This window comes from Cyprinus carpio, chromosome B7 (assembly GCF_018340385.1).
Source record: "Cyprinus carpio isolate SPL01 chromosome B7, ASM1834038v1, whole genome shotgun sequence".
In the NCBI taxonomy this organism is placed as follows: domain Eukaryota; kingdom Metazoa; phylum Chordata; class Actinopteri; order Cypriniformes; family Cyprinidae; genus Cyprinus; species Cyprinus carpio.
The window spans coordinates 42,065,573-42,086,105 of NC_056603.1; the positions used below are offsets into that span (position 1 = coordinate 42,065,573).

General features: G+C 33.0%; 2 protein-coding genes across 2 annotated transcripts; one reads left to right on the forward strand and one right to left on the reverse strand.

Moving 5' to 3' along the window:
• Nucleotides 1-299: 299 nt before the first annotated feature.
• On the forward strand, nucleotides 300-4,415 carry LOC122138048 (protein phosphatase 1 regulatory subunit 15A-like). The gene is made up of 3 exons (XM_042728722.1): nucleotides 300-511; nucleotides 923-1,688; nucleotides 3,924-4,415. The coding sequence occupies exons 2-3, from the start codon at nucleotides 936-938 to the stop codon at nucleotides 4,137-4,139; spliced, it is 969 nt and encodes a 322-aa protein (XP_042584656.1). The 5' UTR covers nucleotides 300-511; nucleotides 923-935; the 3' UTR covers nucleotides 4,140-4,415.
• An 802-nt stretch (nucleotides 4,416-5,217) lies between these two features.
• On the reverse strand, nucleotides 5,218-20,532 carry LOC109094354 (alkaline ceramidase 2). The gene is made up of 6 exons (XM_019108086.2): nucleotides 20,198-20,532; nucleotides 19,906-20,020; nucleotides 14,296-14,437; nucleotides 12,838-12,975; nucleotides 8,749-8,886; nucleotides 5,218-7,687 (listed from the first exon to the last, which is right to left on the reverse strand). Exons 1-6 carry the CDS (start codon nucleotides 20,300-20,302, stop codon nucleotides 7,501-7,503), a joined length of 825 nt encoding a protein of 274 aa, XP_018963631.1. The 5' UTR covers nucleotides 20,303-20,532; the 3' UTR covers nucleotides 5,218-7,500.
• Between the last annotated feature and the right edge of the window lies 1 nt (nucleotide 20,533).

Here is a 20,533-nt window from a genome sequence, read left to right on the forward strand (position 1 = left end):
GTCGCATGCGCCATTTCTCTGGTGATTTCGCTTTAAAATGAAAATGTCGTCGTCTAGAAACTCCCCTTGTTTTTTTTTTTTGTTTTTTTTTTCTGAAGACTTTTTTGATAAGTTTTCTTTTTTTATTTTTTTGTTGTGATGTAATCTGTTAACGTCCAAGCCCCGCCCACCGCTGGACTTTCTGGAAACGTAACGAAACGCGGCTACGTGATTTCCCAGTATAGCGCTCACGTAAACACGAAAGTCCCGCCCCCGCACGGTAACGTCATCGCATCACATATAAACGATCGCTGTCACTCGCAACGGCATTTCTATTTACGGCACAGAAGAATGAACTACGAGAAACACGAGCCGAGCGCGACATGTTTATGAGCGAAGTGACTATGGAGTATATGTTTGAACTGAAGTCGTCTTATCGCTCAAACAGCGTTTTTGAGTACGTTAGCTTCACTGGAAAACCAAACCTTGACTGGAGCGACTGCCAAGCGACAGGCTGAGCGAACTCACAAAGGTAAGGATATCTTCAGGAGTGTAAAACCAACAAACACTCGAGATATATCTGAAAACTGAAATATGTGTATACGACGTAGAAGTAATTCGTTATGTAGTTTAGTTAATTTGTCCGAAAATCATCATATAAATACAGCAAACATGGTATTACCATGGCAACCGTAGGTGTTTGTGTTGTAATGGTGAAGGCAGGACTCGTCACATTGTTATGCGTCACAGTCAGTGTTACTGGGAAGGTTACTGTGGAAAATGTAGCTAACACTTTACTTTTTGACTTTGTTACACACGTTACATGTCCTTACCATTATACTAACAATACAATTATGCATAATTACATGCAAGTAACCCTAAAGGGATCACATATCATGTAAAATATAGGTATTTTAACAGCATCTGTTTGATTTTTTTACAGATTGAGTGTGATTATGGCACCATTCATCATTTCTCCACATCATCCAGTGCCGTGTAATTGCGGTTTACCTCAGAAAGGTCTGTTGATGCAGTCCAAGATGAGTCCTGAGCTTTCATCCGGTTCACCTGGAGATCATCATCATCATCGCAGGACGTCCGTCATGAAGATCCGTCTGTGGCAGCTCGTCCAGAGAGTCGTGAACTTCTGCACGAGTGTGACCGAGCTCCTCCGCTCCAAGATGTTTTTCTTCATTTGTGTGGGAAGAAACCTGATCATGACCGGCGAGTCGAAGAAGAGCGGCGTGGAGGTCCCGGAGAGGCCTGGAGGCGAAGTCGGCGATGGAGCTTCAGAAATGAAGGATCCGGGGATGAAAGTCGTTATGGAGTCTGCTGGTGAAGAGCGGGAAGCGTCAGCCATTGACTCGGATGAAGAGGAAGATGATGAAGCCAGCCTCTCTGAATGGGAGTCTGATGAAGAAACCGATGAGGAGGAGGAAGAGGGTGAGGACTGTGAGACGGAGGACTCGGACTCTGACTGGTCAGATGAGGATGAGGATGAAGGTGACTCTGAGTCATCAGCAGAGAGTCTTAAGCTTTGGGAGTCGTTTCTCAACAGCGGTGACCCCTACAACCCTCTGAGCTTCTGCTCGTCCATCAGCTCCAGAACAAACACGAAGCAAAAGCAGCAAGCTGTCCCTCCACCAGCGACGAGACCAGAAGAGAGTGAGACAACTCCACAACCAAACTCAAAGGAGGGCGGGAAGAAGGTACATATGTTTGTTTGTTTTCATACTATATGTTTATTATTTATATTTCCATTAGTGCTGTCAAACGATTAATCACATCCAAAATAAAAGTTTTTGTTTACATAATATATGTGTGTGTACTCTGTATATTTATTATGTATATATAAATACACACACATGCATATATATATATATACAGTACAGACCAAAAGTTTGGAAACATTACTATTTTTAATGTTTTTGAAAGAAGTTTCTTCTGCTCATCAAGCCTGCATTTATTTGATCAAAAATACAGAAAAAAACAGTAATATTGTTGAAATATTATTACAACTTAAAATAATAGTTTTCTATTTGAATATACTTTAAAAAAAATAATTTATTCCTGTGATGCAAAGCTGAATTTTCAGCATCATTACTCCCAGCCTTCAGTGTCACATGTAACATCCAGTCTATCACATGATCATTTAGAAATCATTCTAATATTCTGATTTATTAGGAGTGTTGGAAACAGTTCTGCTGTCTAATATATTTGATGAATAAAAGGTTAAAAAGAACTGCATTTATTCAAAAAAAAAATAATAATCTAATAATATATATTCTAATAATATATTTTCTTTACTATCACTTTTTATCAATTTAACACATCCTTGCTGAATAAAAGTATTGATTTTATTTTTAAAAAAAAGAAAGAAAAAAAAATTACTGACCCCAAATTACTGACCAGTAGTGTATATTGTTATTACAAAATATTTATATTTTAAAAAACATAGCTTCTTTTTTTTTTTTTTTTTTTATTCATCAAAGTATCCTAAAAAAGTATCACATGTTCTGAAAAAATATTAAGCAGCAGAACTGTTTCCAACTTTGATAATGAATCATCATATTAGAATGTTTTTCTAAAGGATCATGTGATAATGATCCTAAAAATTCAGCTTTGCATCACAGAAATAAATGATAATTTAAAGTATAATACATTTTTAAAAAAATTGTTTTAAATTGTAATAATATTATCACAATATTACATTTTTTTTCTGTATTTTTGATCAAATAAATGCAGGCTTGATGAGCAGAAGAAACTTCTTTCAAAAACATTAAAAATAGTAATGTTTCCAAACTTTTGGTCTGTACTGTATATATATATATATATAAGAAAAATGTTACTTTTATGTATTAAGTATATATATTTATATATGATATAATTTATAGAACTATAAATGTATACATGTAAATATTTTCTAAATATATGCTGTATGTGTGTGTTTATATATGTTTTAAGAGCACACACATATATTATGTAAACAGAAACTTTAATATTGGATGCGATTAATCGTTTGACAGCACTAATTTTCATTATATTATTATGTTATAATATTATATATTATCATTTTTATTTTAGTTTAAGTTTTAGTTATTTTATTAGTCTGTTTTCTTTAGCTTATTTTATTTCAGTTTTTCAAGGCAACATTTCTAATTTGCGTTTTTTTTTTTTTATCCAATATTTATATTTTATTTCAGCTCTATTTCAATTAAAGGTAAAACAACGTTTAATCGTTTTAGGGAACAATAACACTGATGAAACTAAATTTTAGATGTATAAAACGAATCAAAAAATTACAAAAGTACTATTATATACAACAGTATTTAATATATATTAAACAATATAAAAATAGTGAAATGTAAATAAACAGTTATAAAATAAATAATAATCATAGAACCCTATTTATAATATTCTAAATTATATATAATTCTAGGTATTACATGCTAGGCAGCATTTATAATTTATTTAAGATTTTTATTAGTTATATTTTCTTTTATTTCAGCTTTATTTCAATTAACAAATGGTTTTTAATAATTTCTGTTTTGGCTAACAATAACAGCACTGATGGAAACAAGCTTTTATATGTACAGACAAATCAATAAATAATAAATTAATAATAATATTTATTTACAACAGTTTTCTTTTAATTAATTACTTAAATTAGATAAAACTATAAGTTAATAGTAACAAGTCAATAAACAGTAATAAAATAATAAACAATTTTTGGTATTGTGAATTATATAAGGAAAAAAAGAAGGAAAGCTTTTGGCAAAAGTGATGCAAGATTGTGCAACAGGCCAGAAATAAGAGGTTCATAAGACAAAGTCAGTGAATGTGAATTTGTCAGCAGATATAATCCTCCTGGATGTCATGTGACGCACGGTTAGGGTTTGACCAGAGACTCCTCTGATAACAGGCCTGTGTTTGTGTTTTTGCAGGTGTGTTTCAGTGATCAGGTGACTGTGCGCCCGCTGGTGGTGTGGGGTTTCGCGAGCCGGGCCGCACGGGACGGCTCTTGTTGGATGCAGATGGCCAGAGACCGAGAGCGCTTCAGAAGAAGAGCGGAGAGCTTTGAGACGCTCCTAAAGCCCTGCTTGACGGCTGAACACAGAGCTGGCGTGTGGGAGAGACTCCAGAGAACAACATCCTCATAATGCATCATCCTCCAGCTTAGTGTGTTATTATCATAACATTGTAGCATTTGATCTAGATAGATGTTGTAGTTTTTGGTGCTTTTAGTTTTGAAAACAATGTTTTTGTGTTTTTTTACCGTGTGATTTCTTTTGTTACAATAGCATGGTGCACTTTATTTTTACGTCTTTGTTTTGTACATGTATAATTTTATTGTTCTACAAAATACTGTAATTCACTGTAAAGACTTTGCATATTTTATATGGCAGCTGAAAAATATTAAACCTTTCTGACATGTATGCTTTGTTGTTGAGTTTTAATATTTCAACGTGTGAACATTTTTTCCTATGCACTTACAGGAATAGTTCACCCAAAATAGTTTTAAAAATTGCTGAAACTTTACCCCTCCTGAGGTCATCCAAGATTTTTTTCTTTTCTTTTTTTTAATGAGACAATAAATAACTAGTTCATGGGAATTTTAAATCCGCAATTTAATTTCTTGAAAAGTGCCTTTTTTTAGTGACAATTAAAAATTATTCAAATTTTTATGCCATTTATTTTTTTAATTACTTAAAATCTTAATTATTTAAAAAATGAATTGTCTTTGTAATCACCAAAAAATGTTATTAGATCAAATAGTGTGGATTATTGTGATGTTTTTATTTGGACTCTCGTTCTGACGGCACCCATTCACTGCTGAGCAAGTGATTTAATGCTACATTTCTCCAAATCTGATGAAGAAACAAACTCCTCTCCATCTTTGATGACCTGCGGGGGAGCACATTTTCAGCAAATTTGAATTTTTAGATGAACTATTCCTTTAAATATTTTTGCATGTTGACAAATAAAATGTATATGAACTTGGCGTATTACAAATATTGCTTAAATAGATCTTTGGTTAGATATAGCATGTTATACAGCAAGACAGGCTAGAAAATGTCTACTGCAAATATAAACACATTCCATGCAGCCGTTCACAACAACGTCACCTTTCCACCACAGGATCGTCACGTTTAGAAATGTTAGAAAGTGTTTTAGAAGGTTAGGTGCGTGTTTAAGCATGAACATACTAAGAAAGACATCATGCGCTGTTCAAACGTGTTAATTTGCAGCAGGTTTTTATTAAATAAGGTGTAAAAATACAATAAAACTCATTTGGTTACAAAATCATTATTTAGTGGTAGTTACAAAATTATTAATCGGTTACAAGTCACAAAAATAAATAGTCTTTGTATACTTGGTCCCTGTGTTGCATCTGGGTCCGGGGGACAGATAAACATCATTCACTGTTTTTAATCTTTTTTTTTTCCCTCATGGAGACCGGCAATGTCCAAAATTTCAGGTTTTACTATCCTTAATGTAGCATAAACAAATACAAACACACACACACTCTCTTCTCTGTCACACACACTTGTTATAGCCATTGCATTGGCTTACAGTACATTTTGTGCATTGCATGAGCAGAAAGTTACACAAAAATACAAAAATCACACTGCTTTAGAAAACTACAGTTCTGGACGAGTGGCGAAGCATTTAGAAACTGAAGTGATGTTCAGTTTCTCTTTAAAATACTGATGCAATTTTGTGGCATCGGAAGAAAGCAGCATGAATGTGTCATTTATGTACAAACCACAGCTGAATCTGTTTTTATTGCATACTGTACATAAGGTTTTTGGTATTTGGATAAATCATTGTTCCGTCTTGCAATGATCAAAGGCAATTTGTTCTGAAATGAAGATACAAACTGCGAAAAGCCTTTAAATTCAGACTAAGTGTAGACATAAAGGGAAAAAAACTGAGAAAGCGTTAGGCTACATATAGATATAAACATTACTGTGTGAAGACATTCAGAAAAGCAATGACAAACTTTCTCGCTCAAAGGAGATTTCCTATAAATTCAGTTCAGCAAACTATTGTCATGCAGTGTTTTAAAATCAGTCAAATACACTGCATTGATTTCACAGTAGTGCAACATAGTCCAGTTTATGCTGCGTTAAATATAGACATCATAACTCAGTATGGAGGTATCAGGCCTGCGGATGAGACGCACTGGGGTAAAAATAACCTCAGTGTTTTTCCCTGACGCTGGAGATGATTGTGTGTCCTAACACTATTCACCAGAAATATGCACCAAGTCATTTTTCCCACTTAAAATAAATCAATAGTACTTAAAACGATGTACCTTCACATGAGATCCTCCATATCAAAATTAATAAATGCATGTGAATAGTCAAACTTTTCCTTTTGTGTAAAGCTGCGTTCACACCAGCAGGTGTCAGTGTAAAGTCCAACACCTTTCTCAGGTTAGCCAGTCAAACGATGAAAAATCACCTGGTGCAGCTTTTCATTTTAAATGCATACATTGTTGTCAAAAAAAGGCAACTTAGTAGTACTACTGTGAAATACGATGCTTTGTGTTAACACAGTCATGTAACACTCATCTGTGGCTGAGCTGCCTCATTACAGGTGCAGATTAAATGAGGTTTTCCACTATTTTAATGTACAAATAAACATTATCCTCATATTTGATTTCAAGCTGAATTGCTGGTGTGAACGTGTATTTTAAAAGTGCCCTTCCTTTTTTGTTTTTTAATATGTGAACCACCGATTAAAGGTTTGGAATGCTTACATTTTTTTTTAAGTAAGTCTCTTATGCTCACCGAGTCTCTTATTCTGGAGCAGATTTACAGTAAATATTATTAAAATTTAATATAACTGTTCTCTAATATATTTTAAAATGTAATTTATTTCTGTGATGCAGCGCTGAATTTTCAGCATCATTACTGCAGTCTTCAGAGTCACATGATCTTCAGAAATCATATTAATATGCATATTTGCTGCTCAGATAATTATCAGTTATTACTCGGGATTCTGTGATGAATAATGTTCACAAGAACTGCATTTATTTGGAAAAAAAAAACAAAAAAGTGTAACATAATAAAAGTCCTTAATGTCATTTAATGCATCCTTGCTCAATAAAAGTGTTTATTTATTTATTTATTTAATTACCCTACATTTTTGAATGGTAGTGCATCATTAGTGCAAAAAAACAATAGGCAATATTATTTCCCAATATTGCTGTTTTTACTGCATTTTTGATCAAATTAATGCAGCTTTGGTGAGCAGAAGAGACTTCTTTCAAAAACATACAAATCTCTATTATTCCAAACTTCTGACCGTTAGTGAAACACTGTGTAACGTTAAACCATGAAATCACACATCTCCCCTCAAAAATGATTTTGTGCTAAATACTCAGCAGAATAACACTGATTGACCGTCGTCCTTCCCCAAAAACAAATCCACACACAAACCAGGATTCTCCTTCGTGTGGAAGTCTATAACAAAGTGCACCGAAGTGTAGTCGGATACCTCAGGAAGCACAGCTTAAGTCACCTTAATAGAGGGCTTCCTGTGCACACACAGAAGAGTGACGTATGGCACCCCGATAAAAGCCCATTTCTCGCTGGGCCAGAATTTGACGACGGGCCCCTGCTCCGGAGCCTCCGACGCCGCGTCGAAATACGCGAAACACACACATCCCAGATAAGACGCCAGGCAGATGAGGACATGCCTGAACACACAGACAGAGAGAGAACGTGTATAGCAAATAACATCACAATCACCACAAAACAAGCAATTAGTGACAGTTCTGCAATGGATGTTAGACCACAAATATGAATATAGAGAAACTTTGTACAGTAATACTGATGTTTACCCTTTCAGAATTTGTATTTTTTGGCAAATTACCAAATTCAATGTAAAAAAAAAAAGGTAAAATAATTGAAAAAAAATAGTACTAAAATTATACTGTAAGATAAAAAAAAAAAAAAAAAAAAAAAACCTTGGGACAATATGAAAGTTTTATTAAAAGTGCATTCAGGTTCAACTGGATTAGTAAATGTAATAATTCAATTGCAAGAATTTACAAACTTTTTTTGAGCCGGATCCCATAAAATATATACTTTACTAAAAATATAGCGCAAATACTTCAATGTACTTCTGCAGTTTGAAGCTAATTTGATTGGTTTCAATCTTTAATGTCACATTCAGTTAATGGCAGTGTTATTTTAGTATCACTGATATATTAGTTTTTGTTAATATTCTGAATTAGATTTTTTTTTTTTGTATACTGTCTGTTCTTTCTTTAATTTTAGTTAAAGATTTAGGAATTTCGTTGTGAGTTTGTGGCATTTTTATTATTATTGTTATTCATTTTTATTTATTAGTTTTAGTTTAATTAGTTGAAGTTATTATAGTACTTCAAGTTAATCTAAACAAAAATGAGAAATGCTGCAATAATTTTGATTAATATATTTTATTGTATTTTAGTTCACATGTTATTTCAAGCAACAGAATTTTTTTTTAATGGTTTTAGTTGTAGTGTTCACATGAAATGCAGGTAAACAAATAAAATATATATTTTACACTATTTTACATTATTGTCTTAATGCTTTTGTGTTGAAAATTCTCATTATTTTTCAATTTAGTGATTTAGTTAATTATTAGCTTGTTTTCGTCGACTCACGAACCTCAGTTTGGGAATCCCTGCCCAGTAGTAGAAGTTCACTGAATGGGTATTGTATTAAAAGCAATGTGTTCACTAGATGCTGTATGATGAGTGCACTTGATTACCAGACACAGTGTAGATACGGGAAGTTGACAGATGACCACATCTCACAGAAAATGCGATCACTGATCCAGCACATGAGCGCCAGAGTCCACCACAGACCCGACAGCAGACCCAGCTTAAACACACGCAGGTTATCACACCTACACACACACACACACACACAACTCGTGAGGTGCAGTGTAAAATAAAATAAAATAAAATATATTTGACTTGAAATACAATAAAAAGTGACCTGAAATAAAAGTGTTTCTTTATATTTTATTTAAATTTCAGCTTACTGCCAAACCAACATTGCTCATTTTTATTTAGTTTAACCACTAAATGCATTTCTAATAACTAAATAATAAATAACTAAACACATGATAACTACAACTGAAAATAAAAATGATTTATAAAAAACAATGACATTAATAAAATAATGAAACTGACCAACAGACAACAAAATGACTAAAAATGACTAAAATATGAAAAAAAAAAAGATTCATAGACCGTCATATATATATATATATATATATATATATATATATATATATATATATATATATATATATATATATATATATATATATATATATATATATATATATAACTCTCTGTTTGTCTGTTACTTTATCATTGAAATACTATGAAAATCTGTATTCATATTTTGAATCTTTTTTATTTTTATATTTGCCATTTTCATTTCAGCTGAAGTTTTAGTCAGTTTTATATACAGGTCTACACATTTTTTTTTTATGAATTTTTACTTCAGTTCTAGTTAATTTAGTACATCGCCTTACAAATGTTTCGGTTAACATGTATTTTATTTCAAGTAACAAAAATGTTTTATGCTTTTAATTTTATTTTCATTTTTAGTTAGCTATAATAATCCTGATATCAATGCTATAATGCTACAATACCATGCATGGCTTGTTGAGGAGAGTTTGTGTACTGCTGCTGCTACTTTAATAAGTGATTTATCTCTAGTTCATCTGATTTAGCACTGGACAGACGTCCAACAGACTGTTAGCATAACATTACATAACTATAAACGATGTTGTTCCATTCGAGAGTGATGTTAGTCACGATTCTCCACAGATGGGATCCCGCTAGTATCAATTAAATAAAGCTGAAATTAAAATGTAAATATTAATACAAATAAAATAAATGTAAAATAATATTATACACACACACATATATATATATATATATATAATATATATATATATATATATATATATATATATATATATATATATATATATATATATATATATATATATATATATATATATCTGTATAACTTTTTTATTTTTATTTTATTTAGTGGGCAACATTTCTAATTTCAGTTTTTTGTTGTTTTATTTAAGTTTTTTCCAAGTTATATTTTAAATTTTATATTTTATATAAAATTTCAATAAATATAAAAATTTATATATAACTAAATAAAGATGATTAAACATAATAAAAATAATAAAATAACTAAAACGAAAATATAAAATAAAAGCTCATTCAAAATACTGTAATTGTATGCAGTATAATTAATATATATATATATATATATATATATATATATATATATATATATATATATATATTATATATATATATATATATATATATATATAATATATAATAAAAAATATCTATATAAATAAATAAAATATAAATACTACTTGGAAAAACTTAAAAGAAAAAAACAACAACAACTTAAATTAGAAATGTTGCCCACTAAATAAAATAAAAATAAATAAATGTTATACAGAAATATATAAACTAATAAAGATGATTAAAACACATAATAAAATTACGAAAAATTTAAATGTAGATAAAAAAAAGAAAGAAAACTTTTAAAATATACTCTATAATACAAAATGTCAAGTCATTTGAGTGATGAAAACGATGCAGGGCTGGCAGAGGAGGAAGAAAAAGAGTGAGAGAGAGAGAGAGAGCGAGAGACAGGAAGTGAAACACTACAGGAAGTTCAAACTGTTACTAATAAAGAAAAAGCCTTGTTTTGCTTTAAAGGTGTTTGTAATTTGTCAGTTCCCTTTTAAACAGAATACTTATTATGGAAATAATGTACATTAAACATGTGATTGCACTTAATTGCAATTAAATCTAAATGTTTTATAGTTTAAATGTACATTAAATGTAATTCGCTGAGCTTTAGAGTGTTTCTGACACACTTAAGTAGGACTTAAGTACATCTCTATATGTTATTTCATAATTTCATAAATGTTGCCCACTAAATAAAATAAAAATAAATAAATGTTATACAGAACTCGGCCAAATACTGTCCTATTTTAACAAACCATAAATCAATGGAAAGGTTATTTATTTTTAAAAATCAACCCTTATGACTGTGTTTGTGGTCCAGGGTCACGTATACACACACACACACACACACACACACACACACACACAAAACGTCTCACTTCCTGTAAACAGAGTTAAGTTGAACTTTGTGCTCAGAGTTGTTGGTCATGTGTTAGTCCGAGTTAGTTCCTACTAAGCACACAGTGATCCACTGCAAATAATCAAACTACAAACACACATGGTTTGCTGTAAGATAACTCGACTGAACACAGAGAGACGTACTATCAGGAAAACCACAGCAGGAAGCTGCTGATAAGCCTACTTCTTCATCTACGGAGCAAACAAATGAACTCTATGCACATCTGGAGAGCTCAAGCATGTGTGCTAGAGAACTAACGTCACACTGACTCTCACCGAGCACAGACAGTATGGGAGTTATGTTTCAGGACGAACACACTGTCTGCTGAGTTTACTTTACTCGACTTAAAACCACTTATGAGAGTTTCTTGAGAGATACTGTGGGGGTATAATTGTGGCGTAATTCCAAATAAATAGATCATGATCCACAAATAAATGTAAAGAGATTAACAAAAAATGAAACCTATTGACAAAAATGGAATGAGATCCACAAACACAACTTTGCCTGGCTTTCATTTGTGAATTGCGGCAAGCATTTGTGCATTTTGAAACATTTATTTGTGGATCATAATCCATTTATTTGGAATTAAGCAACAATTCTATCTTCATACTTATCCATCAGTAAGTTTAATTGACAGTTTGAAACTATGTGTACTTCCTGTACACAAGCTGTACTTGTAGATAATACAATATTAATGAAATAAAAGGCCACTTAAGTGACACTTTCATGACTGTTTCTTAACACACTTAAGTACACTTTTAAAAAGTGCACTTTGTAATAATGCGAAATTTAATTTTAGGCTACACTTTTTTTTTTGTTTAGGGTTACTTGTAATTTATTGTTATTATAATAGTAAGTAGATGAAGAACACCTTAAAATAAAGTGTTACCAAATTTTACTTTACATTTAAGTAGATTTCAATCATTATATTTTAATAATCTTTTGTAATACTTTTAAAGAAGTACATTTATTTTGATGTGTAGACTAACGTACTAAAGCGCATAAAGTACTTGATTATAATTTTAACTGTTGTGTTTTTTTACAGTGTTTAAAAGTCATTTTAAATGTACAAAACCGCAACTTGATCTTTACAAATGTGTAGTTACAAATATATATAAATACATGACATACAATTAAAGTATGTTTTAGTTCACCACAAATGCTTGTCAGTGCATTCAGCAGCACTTTAACCATATTCAGACAGTGACATTTAAAATCCTACTTAAGTGGGTAAAAGCACTCTAATGTTCTGCTAATTGCATGTAACGTAAACTTAAGCTATACTACATTTCACTGAACTGTATTTACGTGTCTGAAACATTACATTTAGTTTGCACTTAAGTATATTCTTTCAAAGCATATTATTTCCATAATAAGCATGGACTCTTTTTAAAAGTACACCTCTCCTCATCAAGCCACTTGACTTAAAGTTATTTTTAGACTCAGCTAGTTTTACTTAACTCTACTTTATAGGATTTCCTATTCATTACATAAAATTTTAATGACAGGAACATTGCCATATAGAGAGAGACATCTATATAGAGTGAGCTGTCACTGTGATTTAAATCAAACACACACAGGAATAAATACGTAATGTGATAACATGGAAAGCACTTGAGGACTGAAGTACGTGTGTTTATACAGGAGCTCTGACCTCTTCAGCTCGGTGATGAGAAGAGCGGTGCACGGGATGCCCAGCGTCATGAGAGAGATGGAGTTGATCGCTGGCTTGATGAAGGCCAGACAGGTGGTGATCCCTGAGAGGACGCCGATGACCATTTTGAACCTCGATCTGGCGAAATACAAATGCAGGAAATTTAGAACAATAAATGCGTAGCGTGTAAAAAAGTAGCATGACAGATCGCTGTATACACGCCTCAGTTTTTACGGTCGAAGCATGCCTTCCTCTATACTACTAGTTTTAACGTGAAATAAACATGAATGAACATCTCCTGCATCATGTAATCACACAATCTGTGTTTCAACTGCGGAAAGACGTCAATAAAACAGCTTGAAAACAAAATGTCACGTGCCAAGTCATCAGTGTCTATACAGCTCGTAATTTGCTAGAGAAATGAAGAGCATTTCTCAAAATATCAGACTAAAATACTCATTATATTTCACTTTATCTGTTAGTGATGTCTTCGCCTAATTATTTAATGTGTTTAAATAAATCTGTTATGAAAGCCACTGTGTAATTTTTTATTTTTTATGTTATGTTAGTAGTTATGAGACCTTTATTTAATGTTTAAATAAATTTGTTTTGTAAATTGTATTATGTGAAATTTATATGTTTTTTTTAAAGTTGAGTGTTGATTATTACATAAAAATAAACAGTAATTGAATTTAAGTTGAGTTTGGGCTCTGTTGTTAATTGTAACCTAATAGTGATGTAAAAGGGCTTGTAATTACATTTATTTAAAGAAAGAGCAATTTGTTCAGTAAACCACTATTTAATATTATATTCTTTTTCTGTACCGAAACCATACCGAACTGTGATGTGCCTTGTGTAAAAAAAAAATCCAACTCTGGAAAAGTTCTACTAACAAATGTAACAAAGTAGTCTGAACAAATAATTTTTAGTAGGAGAGGTCAGTTTATTATTTTGTGTGAAAACACCATTACCTTCCTTAGATACTCAAGTATTTGGTCACAACGTGTCCAAATGTTCTCCCATCTTTCCAAATTGAGTCATCTGAACAAACAATTTTACACTGAACAATACTGCACAGGTTCCCAGCATGCACTGCAGCTTGAAAACATTTTATGTAAATGTTTGTTCTATTAAAATATTATCAGTTTTACATTTTCCTGGCTTAATTTATGCTGTTGCTGCTGTTGTTGTCTGTCAGTAAGCTGTCATATGGTTCAGAGTTCATATTTTTACTGATTTAGCATTTGTTGATCCTCACCATGTTTGAGAATCGTGTGCTGAGGTATATGTGCATTTCATTGCAACTTCTGGATTTAAAACTTTGTCTACAAGCATAAATGTTTTCCTTTAGTTTTAAGAGGCAGATACTACGCATATAATGCTTTGAAAATAAACAAAGCTAAAAGAAAGAGGATTAGCATTGATAAATGTGAAATAATCGTTGATCTGTGAGCGCACCTGTCTCTGCGGAACATCTTGGGCAGGTATCTCTTGGGAAACCACATGCCGATGGCACACATGAGCACCCACAGTATGGCCAGCTCATCCAGCATCTGCCCCAGAAAGCTCAGCGTCGCATGGAAGTAAGTGGAGCCGATACCTGAAGGAGAACAGCAGGATCACATGCAAACTGAATTACTACAGCAATCTACAGCAAACATTATTACAGCAATCTGCATGGTTTGAAGCCATGATTAATTTGGGTCACATTAATGTGCATTTGGAAATGCAACATGCACTAACCATCGTCCCATACTTGGAATGAGAAGCATTTATCAACAAAAGAGAAAGTTTGTGGTTTTCCATCAAAATAAAAGTCTGTTTTAACATTTGAAAATGAAGAAATTAAGACAGCCATAAATATTAGTATTGTAATTTTACAGTTAAAATGCATTATTTTTATTATATAATTGTTCATAAATAGTATATATTTAATTTTATCTTAATTTGTTATGTATACATACATACACACACATATATATATATAAAACCCACTGGTTTCCATGCAATTCGCAAACAATTACCACTATGAAAAACACTAAAGGGGCATGTAATATATATATATATATATATATCAATTATGAACCCCTTATGAGTCTTCACTTTGTGTTAGGGGTCAATTTGACCCACAAAATTTTTATTTTTTTCAAAATTATTTAGTGACTATTTACACACTAAGCAGCCTTTGCCTTTTTGTTATGGGTTTCTCACACTTCTTTTTATTGCTGCTAAAGTTTACTACATGAACTTGTTTTGGAGCTCAATTTTTAGTCTGTTAAAAAGTTTAATTTAAATTCATTTTTGAAAGTCAAAATAAATGAAGTGCTCAAATATTTTATAATTTAGCTACAATAAATGTTTTTTTTTTACCTGACCCTTTTTAAAGAGTTGTTTTTTTTTTTTTTTTTGCCAAAAGGAAACCATTTGGGGTCAATTTGAAAGCATTTCCAAAATACATATACACACACACACACACACATACACACACACACATATTATATATACATACAGTGCCCTACATAAGTATTGGAACAGTAAAGACAAAACTGCTTTCTCTGCAGTGTAAAGACATTTGCAAATATGATTAAAAGATGAATATGCGACAAAACTACAGAATGTCATATTTTATTATTAGGTCTTTTGACACATACATGTTTTACCAAATAAAAAGCACAGCACTTTTAGAGTTCACTATTTGATGTGAGCATAAGTATTGGAACAGACGAATTTAAGGCAGATTTAAAAGATTAAAAGCTAATATTTAGTTGCAGATCCGTTGCATGCAATCAGAGCAGTGAGTCTGCAATCCATAGACATCACCAGACTCTTGGTCTTATGCTTTGAAATGCTTTTCCCCAGCCTTTAATGCAGCCAATTCCAACTGTTGCTTGTTTTGGGGAGTTTCTGTCTTTAGTCTCCTCTTCAGCTGGTGAAATTAATGTTCAATCGGATTTAAATCTGGAGATTGATTTGGGCGATCTAAGACTTTACATTTCTTTGCCCTGATAAAGCCCTTGACTGAACTGGCAGGGTGTTTTGGGTCATTGTCCCGATCCAATATGAAGTGCTTTCTAATGAGTTTGGTGGCATTTTCTTGAATATTGGTATCCAAGATTATTTTGTACCCTTCCAAATTCATTCTGCTACTGCCATCATACATTAAGTCATCATTAAAATGAAGAGGTGCTGTTCTAGAGACAGCCATGCATGCCCATGCCATGACACTACCTCCACCAAGCTTTACAGATGAGGTTGTATGCTTAGGATCATTTGCAGTTCCCTTTTTTTCTCCACACTTTTGCTTTCCAATCACTTAGATAAAGGTTAATCTCTGTCTCATCAGTCCATCAACTCAGTTCCAAAACTCTACTGGCTCAAATTTGTGAAGAATCTTGCCTTTCTATTTTTGGTGCTGATCAGAGGTTTGCATCTTGCGGTGTAGTTTCTGTAATTCTGTGTCAAATTCTCCTGCGGACTGTAGATTGAGCATCACCCCAGCTTTCTGGAGGTTGTTGGTGATTTTACAGGCATGTATTTTAGGGTTCATTTTCACAAGCTTTTATGATTTGTCTGTCATCAACTACTGTTGTTTTTCTCAGCCGATCAGGTCGTCGTTGGTTGCTGATGTCGCCGGTAGTTTCCAAACTCTTGATTTCTCCATGCCCTTTGTTTTTCCTTTAGTTCTAATTGACTTCCTCTTTTCTTTTAGCATCCAAATTGCTTGCTTTTCTTTCAGAGTCAGCTTCCTCGTCTTCATCCTGGTTTGTGTGCGTCATCTCTGAATGCAAGACTTAGAATGCAGAAGCAATGGATATAACTGATAAGGCACATTCCCTGCTTTTAATATCTGAAGAATTAATGCAACAGGACACAGCTGAACACTTAGAAAGACCTGAGAGCAACTGTTCCAATACTTATGCTCACATCAGATAGGGTGATGAAACTCTAAAAGTGCTGATCTTCTTAGCTGGTGAAACATCGTTGTGTTGAATCACCCGATAATAAAATGTGACATTCTGTAGTTTTGTCTTATATTCATCTTTTAATCATATTTACAGATTTCTTGACTCCACAGTAAACAGAACAATTTTGTCTTTAATGTTCCAATACTTATGGAGGGCACTATATATATATATATATATATATATATATATGTGTGTGTGTGTGTGTGTGTGTGTGTGTGTGTGTGTGTGTGTGAACTTTGCGTTCACATCAGTGACTCTAAAAGAGAAAACGTCACAAAATGTTAATATATAAATTGTTAAACCAGTGTTTCAAGCTATTTAAAAATCAAAAGATGGTAAAATATTATGAATAAAAAGTACAAATAAAAATAAAATAACTGCTTTGGTTAAATGAAATTTGGTTTACACTGATTGTACATTAAAAAATATATATATATATATATATAAATAAATGTTTTTTGGTACACAGAGCCCAACCACTATCTAAGAGGCCTGAAATGATCAGCAGTGTTTTCTAAAGCAACAAACCACTAAGTATTATGCATCAGCACGTTTGCGGCATGAGTCACGAACATGAATAATAACTTTACTATCTAATAATAGCTTTACTATCACGACTGGATGACAGGAGCATGATAAACCAGGAGAAAAACACCTATTTCAGTTCAGTTCGGCACAGACAAGAAGCACTCACAATTTATTAAATCTAGTTGGTTAAACTCTTGCAATACACTGAAATATATTCTTAGACGATTTTATTTCTTGTGCCAATATCTGAGACACTATTTATTCAATAGCAAACACTATTTTGCTAATTATATCCCAGTTTAAGTCTTCAAAGTGTTGTTAAACATGCATCCATCACCAGAAACAGCGCTGCATCACCTCAAGGTCCGTGGTGAATGAATTCAGCTCTGTCTGTGTCTAGTGCTTCGAATAACTCACTGTGTTATATGATGGCACAGAGGATTTGGACTCTGAAAATCCCACCCGGATTAATTAAGTCAGCAGCTTCCTTTATAGCAGAAAAACTCAGAAGACATTTGTGCTGAGCTGGCTGCTTCCCCATGCTGCTCCACAGTGAGCTTTAAATACACCAGCGGTTTTTTGGGTAGAAGTCACAGTTTTGCACAGACCAGTTTTCCCAAGCGATTGTCTTAACCTTCACTGTTAAAGGAGGAGAAGGAATCAACATGCCCCACATTGTACGTAGAAAGGAAGAAGCTTAATAAAAGCTGTTTGTCAAAGCAGTGAAGGCGACACCAGTGTGAGAACAGCAGCTCTGCTAAACCTTAAACTGAGAGGGACATAGAGCTGCATTCGTTTCAACTATGTTCAGCTTCGTTCGTGAATGCACTTGGGTCATGTGAATATTAATACACATAGGTCTGTGTGGCCTTCTGTAAATTGAACCAAAGGATCCAGTAAATGAGAGAAGCTGTTCATGCTGTCCTTGAGCCATGATTAATGTCTTTTTTAACCCCGAGTTAAGGTCATTTTAACCCGGGGTCATGAAACGTTTCACATTTGTAATGTTGTGGTTATTCAGAGCAGAGCCAACACAACGCCAGCTGCACTGAATGTAATGATTGACAGGCAGAGAGTGTTTCTGATTGGCTGCTCCCTTGTTTGTGTTCCCAGAAACAGGTGTGCTTTCTCAGGACACTGATACCTGTGAAACCTGTCAGGCAGTGGGGATATTTTATCCATGATTTTCCAAAATAAATAAACAAATTGTGCAAAGACAAAAAAAAAAAAAAAATTAAGTGGAGAAAAATCTAAAAGGTAGAAATAAATTATAAATAAATAAGTAATCTATCTAAAACTGACTGCTTTGATAAAATAAAGGTGTAAATAAATATATATATATATATATATATATATATATATATATATATATATATATATATATATATATATATATATATATATACAATTTCTTTTTAAAACATTTAAAATAATTTACATTTAAAAAAATAATATTTAAAAGAATGAATATATATATATATATATATATAATATATATATATATATATATATATATATATATATATATATATATATATATATATATATATTAATCGCATTCAGAATAAAAGTTTATGTTTACATACTATATGTGTACTGTGAATATGTATTATGTCTATATTAGGTTAACACAAGTTTAACATCTTGGAAGGGAGAGCTGGTTATGAAGTCTTAATGGGTTGCGTTTCAGTCACTGATTCATATTCATTCCGTTGTCTGACAACAGAAAGAGTAAAATATTTAAATGAAAAGTTTTATTGAGAATGTAGGAGCGTCAGAAAATACATTATGTGGGCACAGAGAGGAAAAAACATTAATAATAAATGTACTTTTTTCATGTGTCTAATAATCATGAACAAGTTCTTTGAAAAACATCTATGACCTCTGAAACATGTCTAGTCTTCACGCTCTGTTTCACTAATAATAAACAGACATTTGCATAAAGCATCCATAGCTGTCCATGCCCCTGTTGATTAGAGTATGAAAAACTTGAAAAGTATTCATTTAAGGTACATTTAGAAGAGATACAAATGCGTGATTAAGTTGCGATAATAACTGATGACAATCATGCGATTAATCGTGATTAAATATTTTAATCGATTGACAGCCCTAGTGTATATATAAATACACACATGTATTTTTTTATATATTTTTAAAAAGCATTTGTATGCATATATATTTATACTTATCTATCTATCTATCTATATATACATATACATATATATATATATATATATATATATATATATATATATATATATATATATGTTGCAATTGTTCTGTAATACTGAATAGCAGAATGGCTCTGATTGCAGGCTTCACTTATTAAAGAGTTTTGTCCAGCTAACATCAATGTATTTTCTCTGAGATCACGTACTTCCTTCAGTAGCCCTTCCTGCTCAGCTCAGCTATTTCCTGAAGACCAGAAATATTCCCAAAAAGGAGACAGAGTGGATTTCACAAATCTGCCACCTCCTAACGTGCTGAAAAACAGGACCTCCGGGATACTTGTGCAAGAAGTTCCTGTGAGTCAGACAAAGAACAGCTGAAGAGAAGAACAAGAGCAGAGCCTCACCAACAACCACCAGCAGAGTCCATATCAGATAGATGCCGCTGTTGAAGTGCGTGGCGTACTGGCGAAACAGACACATGAGGATCGGGGGCAAGACGAAGAACAGCACGTTACTTATCTGAAAACAGACAGGGATCGTATTAGACACTGATAAACGCATGCATGTGAGAAAAAAAGCACACGACCGATAGCTTAGTTAGCAAAGTAAATGCACAAATCACACCGCATACAGCCTAAAGTTTACAGAGGCTCACGCGCGCGCGACACAGCAGCTAAACAAAGACGAGTGACGCACCGTGTTATAAAACTCCGCTATTCCCGGATAGATGAGATAGTTCCCCTCACACCAGTCCACCTCCGAGCTGCCCGCCTGGAGCTGATCCCACAGATGCGCGTCCATCTCCGAGCGCACTAAACGCGACTGAACGTCTTCACGCAACGCGACGTCGACAGCTTTAACGCACGCATGCGGCGACGGCTGGTTTTAATCAGTGATGCATGTGCCGTCGTGTTATCTGGGCATGTCATTCTGTCATTGTGCCACGCAGCCCGAGTCTAGCGTTAATCCTGCCGCTTTCTGCCCTTCACGAACTGTACTGTGCTGGCAACAACAACACTGCAACATGTGATT